Below are 9,972 nucleotides of genomic sequence, written 5' to 3'. Positions count from 1 at the left end.
CAGTCCCACTCTGGACTCGGACGTCACGATGGAGGTCGACAGCTGCGACGTCGGCAGCGATGGAGGTCACAGCCTGGATGAGGACCGAGCGTCCACACCCGAAGACAAAGTGTTCTTCCCAGAGGGACCCTGCACGGACGGCGACCGGGACGACGAGTCGCCACAAGCCATCAGGTGACATAATCATAACATGTTCTCCAGAGAGCGGTTTGCGGATTTTTATGCCATCAACAAAAATTTGATTTTCATCTAAAAAAGATTTGCAAACAAAAAATTTTTGGTTTCAAATCTTGGTTTGGTTGCATTTTTTTTTGTTTTGTGGTTACAACTAGGGATGTACTGTATACCGTCTGCCAGTATTTTTTAGTACAAGTTCCTAATTGGGTAGGTACAAAAAGGCCGTTAAGATTCTAGACAAGTGATACTGCTACCGATATTTCTTTTATCCAGTTGACCATCGTCATTATGACATGCTGTCATATACACTTTAATTGCCGCTACTATGCATGGGTAAATGATAACCAGCTTGGAATAATCACAAATAAGGAGGCAACACCACAACAACACAACAATATTTCCTCCTCAAAAGTCCCTTACAGTCACACAGGCTAATAAGAGTTATTGTCAGTTTGAAGTGAACGCCACTAAAACATGTAATCCACTCAAAAAAGTAAACATTTTAAATAATCACTGGGTCTTCTCACATTACATTCACTGAAGGCAACGTGATAGCGGACACCCCAGGACTTTTTGGTCAACTGTCTGTCATGATGCCACGCCCCTCTCTGTTGATGCCATGCCACCCACGCTAAATACAGGCAATAAATCTGTATCTGAAAAAAAAAAAAAAGTAGTTGAATATATGACAAAAAAGAATTGACACTGCAGAAAAAAAGATATGAAACTTAAAAAAATTATTTGTAAAAAATAAGATTTAAATATGAAAAAAACAAGCTTAAATATCAAAATATGTACAAGTGAAAAAACAATTATTATGATTCGTTGACCAGAATATAATCATTTGCTCAAAAGAATTACCGGTACCAGAGTGAATAATAATTTTATTCAAAAAATACATTAAATCAAAACTAGATTTTTTTATTTTAAAGAGATTTTTTTCAAGTACATCCATCCATCTATCCATCTTCAGCCTAAGCAGAGAAGCCCTGACATCCATCTCCCCAGCTACTTAGCCCAGCTAATCCCAGGGAATCCCGAAGCGTTCCGAGGCTAGCTGGGAGACATAGTCTCTCCACTGTGTCCTGGGTCTTCCCCGTGGTCTCCTAACGGTCGGTCGGGCGCACCCTATACACCTCCCCAGGGAGGCGTCCGGGGGTCATTCTGACCGGAGTCCCGAACCACCTCATCTGGCTCCTCTCGATGCCGCATTACTGAAGACGCTGCACCAATCCGCCTATCCCTCTCATCATCTACTCTTCCCTCTCTTGTGAACAAGACCCCGACGTACTTGAACTCCTCCACTTGGGGCAATATCTCCTTCCCAAACCGGACATGGCACTACACCATTTTCTGGGCGAGAACCATGGGTTTCGGACTTGGAATTGTTGATTTTCAAGTACAGTACAACCATTTTAGCCCTAATTTAGCTCAATAACAGTATCGGATAATGATGTGACCATGTGAGCATGCCTGCTGATTACTACACTATCAACATGTGCTGAGGGAAAATACCAAAGACAAATACCAACGGATACCAAAAAAACAAATTGTAACCCAAAAAATAATTAATTTTCAACCCCAAAAAATTTGCAACAAAAAATATGATTCACAACCAAACCTTTTTGTTATTTGAAAATATATACTGTACATATATACATGTGTGTATACATATATATATATATATATATATATATATATATATATATATATATATATATATATATATATATATATATATATATATATATATATATATATATATAGACCCCGTTTCCATATGAGTTGGGAAATTGTGTTGGATGTAAATATAAATATATATATATATATATATATATATATATATATAAACCCCGTTTCCATATGAGTTGGGAAATTGTGTTGGATGTAAATATAAATATATATATATATATATATATGTACATACATACATATACATATAAATATGTATATATATATATAACAGGGTTTGTATATTTATATATATATATATATATATATATACATACATATACATATAAATATGTATATATATATAACAGGGTTTGTATATATATATATATATATATATATATATATATACATACATATACATATAAATATGTATATATATATAACAGGGTTTGTGTGTTGGCCCTGCGATGAGGTGGCGACTTGTCCAGGGTGTACCCTGCCTTCCGCCCGATTGTAGCTGAGATAGGCGCCAGCGCCCCCCGCGACCCCGAAAGGGAATAAGCGGTAGAAAATGGATGGATGGATGGATATACAAACCCTGTTTCCATATGAGTTGGGAAATTGTGTTGGATGTAAATATAAACGGAATACAATTATTTGCAAATAATTTTCAACCCATGTTCAGTTGAATATGCTACAAAGATAACATATTTGATGTTCAAACTGATAAACTTTTTTTTTGCAAATAATCATTAACTTTAGAATTTGATGCCAGCAACACGTTACAAAGAAGTTGGGAAAGGTGGCAATAAATACTGATAAAGTTGAGGAATGCCCATCAAACACTTATTTGGAACATCCTACAGGTGTGAAGGCTAATTTGGAACAGTCGGGTGCCATGAGATGGTTTCCTGTGGACGGGACTCTCGCTGCTGTCTTGGAGCTACTATGGATTGAACTTTCACAGTATCATGTTAGACCCGCTCGACATCCATTGCTTTCGGTCCCCTAGAGGGGGTGGGGGGGGGGTTGCCCACATCTGAGGTCCTCTCCAAGGTTTCTCATAGTCAGTATTGTCACTGGCGTCCCACTGGATGTGAATTCTCCCTGCCCACTGGGTGTGAGTTTTCCTTGCCCTTTTGTGGGTTCTTCCGAGGATGTTGTAGTCGTAATGATTTGTGCAGTCCTTTGAGACATTTGTGATTTGGGGCTATATAAATAAACATTGATTGATTGATTGATTGATGATTGGGTAAAAAAGCAGCTTCCATGAAATGCTAAGTAATTCACAAACAAGGATGGGGCGAGGGTCACCACTTTGTAAGCAAATTGTCGAACAGTTTTAGAACAACATTTCTCAATGAGCTATTGCAAGGAATTTAAGGATTTTACCATCTATGGTCCGTAAAATCATCAAAAGGTTCAGAGAATCTGGAGAAATCAATGCACGTAAGCGATGATATTACGGACCTGTGATCCCTCAGGCGGTACTGCATCAAAAACCGACATCAGTGTGAAAAGGATATCACCACACAGGCTCAGGAACACTTCAGAAAACCACTGTCAGTAACTACAGTTGGTTGTTACATCTGTAAGTGCAAGTTAAAACTCTACTATGCAAAGCAAAACCCATTTATCAACAACACCAAGGAACACCACTGGCTTCGCTGGGCCCGATCTCATCTAAGATGGACTGATGCAAAGTAAAACATTGTTCTGTGGTCTGACTAGTCCACATTTCAAATTATATTTGGAAACTGTGAATGTGGTGTCCTTCGGAACAAAGAGGAAAATAACCTTTCGGATTGTTATAGGCGCAAAGTTCACAAGCCAGCATCTGTGATAGTATGGGAGTGCATTAGTGACCAAGGCATGGGCACTAATGAAGGCACCATTAATGCTGAATGGTCCATAAAGGTTTTGGAGCAACATATATTGTCATCCAAGCAACGTTATCATGGATGCCCCTGTTTATTTCAGCAAAACAATGCCAAGTCACATGTTACAACAGCGTGGCTTCTTAGTAAAAGAGTGCGGGTACTTCCCTGGCCCGCCTGCAGTCCAGACCTGTCTCCAATCTTAAATGTGTGGCGCATCATGAAGCGTAAAATACAACAACGGAGACGCTGGACTATTGAACGTCTGAAGCTCTACATAAAACAAGAATGGGAAAGAATTCCACTTTCAAAGCTTCAACAATTAGTTTCCTCAGTTCCCAAACGTTTATTGAGTGTTGTTAAAAGAAAAGGTGATGTAACACAGTGGTGAACGTGCCCTTTCCCAACTACTTTGGCACATGTTGCAGCCATGAAATTCTAAGTTAATTATTATTTGCACAACAAAATAAAGTTTATGAGTTTGAACATCAAATATCTTGTCTTTGTAGTGCATTCAATTGAATTTGGGTTGAAAAGGATTTGCAAATCATTATATTCCGTTTATATTTACATCTAACACAATTTCCCAACTCATCTGGAAACGGGGTTTGTATATATATATGTGTGTATATTTTTTGTTTGTTTGTTTTTTGTCATTTCAAATACGTTTTTTTTATTTTAGATATGTTTTTGGTTGCAAATAATGTTTTTGTTTGATTGTACGAAAAGACACACATTTCTCTCCATAATGTGGCTGACAGTAGTAAGCATTAAAGAAGAACTACACTTTGTTTGGAATTGAGGAAATTATTCATTAACAGTCCTAATGTTAGACAAGGACACCTATGTTTTTCTTTTTTTATGTATTCTAACTTGTAAATAAACACTGACAAAAGTCAGCTAACAATGGAGCCTATAGGAGTTGCTCTTTTTGCCTGTAAGGCGCTTTACAAACATCCAAACATGTTCTTTAACGTTTTATATACATGTTGTAAGTATATATGTGAGTATATATAATGTAGTAAAAGGCATGTTAATTATAACATGTACAATGTATGTATTTAGCTAATTTTAAGCATACAGCGGCGCATTAATTTCACAAATGCATCACAACCGTTGCTTTTTCCTTTAACAACAGCTACTTCTATCATGGCAGGCTACATGATATTCAACGAACATAATCAACATCACTTACTGTACAATATCTGCTCTCACTGGGAAGATGACCGTTTTGATAAAATAAATAATCATAGCCCTTGCAAAGAGTTAAAAAAAAAAAGTGGTTCCATACAAGTGTCTTTTCGTGTCATTCTTGCCATCTGAAGGGTCTGAGTTAGGTCTAAATTGGCTGTCAAAGTTGACCAACTTCTCGATTTTTGTCCACAACTTTCTACTATACAGGTGAGAGGCATGATTTGTAATCTAGAATTACCTTTCACCAGGTCACTCGCGATCCAGCTGCATAAACTCTTTGCTTTGCTCTGATCAATGCGCCACTAAAAGTACCGGTAGTTTTTTAACGTTAGCCCTTATAATAACATTATCGCTAATACTTAGTCAATTTTCAGGTCACAAAATGTAAATGGAGTCATAGAGTAGCATTCGTGTGTGCATCATGTGTTTGTCTTTTTGCAGCCCATTGACCAGCAGCTACATTCCTCTGATGCGAGTGGTTCAGTCCATCAAACACACAAAGAGGAGGAGCTCCACTGTGGTCAAAGAAGGTTGGATGGTCCACTACATTAACCATGACAATATGGTCCGTGCCACACACACACACACGCACAGACACACACACGCGCATACACAAACTTAATAAATGTGTACGTTTCTTGCAGAGGAAAAGACATTTTTGGCGTTTGGACTTCAAGTGTCTGACACTGTTCCAGAACCACAGTGCAGCAAAGTTCTACAAGGTGATGAAAAATTTTAAATAATGATAATTAGCACATTTCAGCTTATAAACGTTCTGTGTGGATGCAGGAGATTCCGCTGTCGGAGATCCTGCGGGTGGAAGCAGCCCAGGACGTTGGCGGTCTGTCTGAGGGCAGCAACCCTCCCTGCTTTCAGGTGGTCACGTCAAACACGATTTACTACGCAGGCGAGGATGATGGTGGTTCTTTTCGAGAGGCGGGTCAAAGTTGGGAGAAGGCCCTCCAGCAGGCCATGATGCCAGTCACGCCAAAGCCCAGCAGCCAGGGGCGGGACCACAGTGAGTCTTTGTGTTCTTGCTTCTGATGCAACAGAGGCCAGCTGGTGTGGCCGTGCAGGAATATGTTGATAAAGCTCACTCCCTTGACAGTTCAGTCTTTTAGCTTGTTGTGTAGCTCTCTCGCAATCTCTTTCAAAGGACTCAGGTTTAAGGCCCTGGGTGGACCAGGCGGGTTACACTGAGTCATCACATTTGTTACGGTGGTGACGCAACAGGAAACAGATTAACAAAGAATCCAACTTTGATCGGCGTCTCTGCTTTAATAGCCACCTCCCGCTGAAAGTAAAACGATTGAAGGGATTTTCTCCTTCATTTCGCTCACATTCATCCACTCTTTGTCTAGAAATGAGCTTTAATGACGGAATGGACCTTTAAGTCCTTTTTACCTGTTGAGTGCATCACATTAAACGCGCCATCATCCTAATGGACGCGCCATCATGCTGATGGAGGCGTTATGCAACACCTTATTTGGTTGTGCATCAGCCCACAATGACAGGAAGTGCTCCTCAAGATAATCCCTCATCAAGCAGAGAAGTCAACGTCTCCTTTGGTGCACTTGTACTTACACTTTGTCTTTTTAGTGCATACTTTAAGGATGCAATTGCATAAACTTGTACTTAGTTTTTTTTTAACTTAAATTTAATCACATCAGAAATTAATTAGATAAAATTTTTGGTTGAAATGTGATTCATAAAAAAAGGTCTTGTGATTAATCAAATCAAATCAAATGTATATATATAGCACTTTTCATACACAGGCAAGTGGCAAACACAAAGTGCGTTACAAAACAATAAAAAATTACACACACACACACACACACACACACACACACACACACACACACACACACACACACACACACAGCACTATTGACAATAACAAAGCAAAAACAAAACATGACATGGCATTGAGGATTTGAGGAAAAACGTCACCTGTGAGGCGTTCACACTGAAGAATAACTAAATTTTACGCCATCTAAAAAAATAATACAAAACATATGATAAAATATATGTAATAATAAAATATGAATGATATAAGTAATACATTAATAGGTTAATAAAAACAAACCATTGAGAAAATAATAGTATTGATGTTAATATTTAAGAAAGAAAACAACACAATAAATCATTTAGAAAAATAACAATTTAACATGACAAGTAAAAAGCTTGATTAAAAAAATGTGTCTTTAGCTGTTTTGAAAAAAAACTTGCATATTTAGTATCAGTCTTTAGAGTGCCATAAGTGTGCACTTGCATACTTACACTTTGTCTTTTGACTGCATTAGTGCTGACTGGTGATGAATGTGCACCGATGGACATTTACCACTCTCAGTAGTGGAAGGTGAGGCGCTAACAGGAGTGTTTGCATTTCATCATTGGAAAGGACAGAAGAAACAGTTATACTTTGTGATGTTTTTATGGTGGATTGGGAATATATAAATCTAATACGAGATGTAGAGCTATCTTGGACATTTTTTAAATACCTTTTCAGGCGATTTATAAATAAACATGCACGTTTGAAGAAACGCAGAGTGAAGGGGTGCGCAAATCCCTGGTTTTCTCTAAAACTGGCACCCAGAATTCATGTGTATTAAGGTGTGGGAAAGTCATTCTGCCAGTGATTGGTCCTTTTTAGACAGCTTTGAAATCAATGCACTTTACTTGTCAAATAGGCCAAATCGTTTTCAAAATATTTAGATAACAGGACCCAATAAACATGAGGGTCTTCATTTGGAATGTGTTACTGTTCATAAGGGGGCTGCCACAGCAATCTGTTTTGGGGCCCTCTTATTCATCTTGTACATCAAATATTTAGAACAACATTTCTCTGATGATAATATGTATATTTATGCTGATGATACAATTATCTATTGCTTTGGATCATCTCTGGAACGGGCTGTTAATTCCCTGCATTTATATGAATGCTATTTGTTCCTGTCTTCAGATGGTCGACTCGGGTTACCATGCTTCTTTGAGGTTCGTCACAAACTGTACAACCATGACACACCATTGTGATTTGTACTCCCGGGTTGGATGGCCTTTCTCTGTCTACTACGAGACAGTGTCATTGCTACACTTTTTATTTACATGACTCTTCTGGGCGTATTGCCCTCTTACATGTGCACATTGATTACACAGAGAAGTAAAGACTCTTTTGCACTGAGCTCCAGTGATTAGCTGTTGCTCTCTGTCCCTTTTGCTCACACGGAGCTGAGGAAAAAACTTTTGTCTTTGCAGCCTCTTGTGCTTGGAAAATGCTACAAAGAGTCTGGAAGCTGACTGAGTGTTTATCCTCAGGTGCTTTTAAATCTAAACTGTAAACATTTGAAGCTACCTCAGTTATTTGTAACTGCTTTACTTGATGGCTATGCTGTTATTTTAATGTGTGATATAATTGCAAATGTAATTATATATGTACCTTTGCTGTCTCTTGGCCAGGACTTCCTTGAAAAGGAGGTTTTTAATCTCAATATGATTGTTCCCTGGTTAAATTAAAGGTTAAAAAACATATATTTCTTACAGTAAGTGTACAATAACAATAATAGATTTTGAACAAAGTATACCAATTGTAATTATTAAAATATACTGATGCAAGAGTTTTATTTGAGACACAGTTGAGGTCTGAAGTTGTGTACTGTAGGTTCTGTAAGTTGACCTGAATGTCAGCAGGTATTGATCACAGTCCATTAAAGAAAATCAGTAGTAGCTTATTAGTGGAAATTGACTGTCAGGCACGTGAAGATAAACATTGTTGTCTGTGGACGTTCTCATTCATTCAGGCCATTGTATTCTCAGGGCATTCAATCGATCGCAACTGGACTGTTTGGTTTGTCTTAGGAGACATTTCGCCTCTCATCCAAGCAGGCTTCATCAGTTCATGCTGACAGATGTAGATTGGTCATATCTGGTCGTGCAATCGGTGCCAAAAGCCCAACAATTTATACTCCAACTCCAGGGCAAGGATAGTTCCGCCCTATCTTAGTGAGAAAAACAACTGTCAGTGGAATTTCCCCTTGCAAGCATTGAGGTAATGTGTGGCAAAACTTTTCGCAGTGGAACGACCACTATCAGCCCAAAATCAGTCGAAATCACCCATGTTAGCATTCCATTCCATGTTGTAAGAAATGACACAAGAGGTGCATCTGTCACCAAAATGTTTCTCATGCCTGTGATTTGTCTTTAGGAATAGTTGAAAAGACAGTGTTGTTTGTGGGTGATAAGTGGTCTCGCAGACCACCTCCTCTGTTCAGGGATGTTTTTTCAATTTCAATGGAGATGGCTTCCCTTACTCCCCTTTAGTAACATCCATCCTCTTTGTCCAGAATCTGTACTTTTTTGTTTTCAAAGGAGTGTTGTATCTCCCTGAGGTGCAGGTAGACAGTTGAATCTTGGCCTGAAGAGTTTGCCCGTCATTGCTGTGCCATGCGTCAGCCTAGTGGTTGTTTTGTTTCCCCAATATATGAATCAGTGCATTCATCATTACACTGGATAGTATACACCAGATTTTTTTTTTGGGTGCGGGGTGTCCGTTCTTTAGGATGCGCCAATCTCAGTCTCAAGGTGTTGCCTGGTTTGAAGTGTACCGGGATGTGTGAAATTCCCACAATTTTTTGCTGATAGACCTGATACATACAGAATGACAATATTTTTGTGCCTGTCACCTTTTTCTTTCTCATCCACTCTGTTCTTGTTCCCTTTACCGTAGAACTGTATGCTTTTTTTCTCATCCACTCGGTTCTTGTTCCCTCTAGAACTGGATGCACTTTTCACAAACGACGAGCTGGGGCAACCACAGGTTTTGAAGGCTTCCCTCAAATGCTTATGTTCTTTCTCCCTGGCTTGTGGGCTGGTGGAAATGCTATCAGATCTGTGTTGTATGATTCTGATAACCCAGAGTTTGTTTTCCTAATGGGTGGTGTCCAATGGGTATATATCGTAGCGTCCCGGAAGAGTTAGTGCTGTGAGGGCTTCTGGGTATTTGTTGTGTTGTGTTTATGTTGGGTTATGTTGCAGATGTTCTACCAAAATGTGT

General features: G+C 38.9%; 1 protein-coding gene across 1 annotated transcript in view; it reads left to right on the top strand.

The window, feature by feature from the left end:
• The window catches only part of LOC133553192 (serine/threonine-protein kinase D3-like), a 52,268-nt gene that overhangs the window by 21,078 nt on the left and 21,218 nt on the right, over positions 1–9,972 (top strand). The window contains exons 8-11 of the mRNA XM_061901117.1: positions 1–174; positions 5,364–5,487; positions 5,567–5,644; positions 5,712–5,940. The exon at positions 1–174 is cut by the window's left edge and continues 7 nt beyond it. Coding sequence (XP_061757101.1) covers positions 1–174; positions 5,364–5,487; positions 5,567–5,644; positions 5,712–5,940 — 605 coding nt within the window. The remainder of the gene's footprint in view (positions 175–5,363; positions 5,488–5,566; positions 5,645–5,711; positions 5,941–9,972) is intronic.

This window comes from Nerophis ophidion, linkage group LG05, assembly GCF_033978795.1.
Source record: "Nerophis ophidion isolate RoL-2023_Sa linkage group LG05, RoL_Noph_v1.0, whole genome shotgun sequence".
NCBI lineage: Eukaryota > Metazoa > Chordata > Actinopteri > Syngnathiformes > Syngnathidae > Nerophis > Nerophis ophidion.
This window is presented reverse-complemented; position numbering and strand designations above follow the sequence as displayed.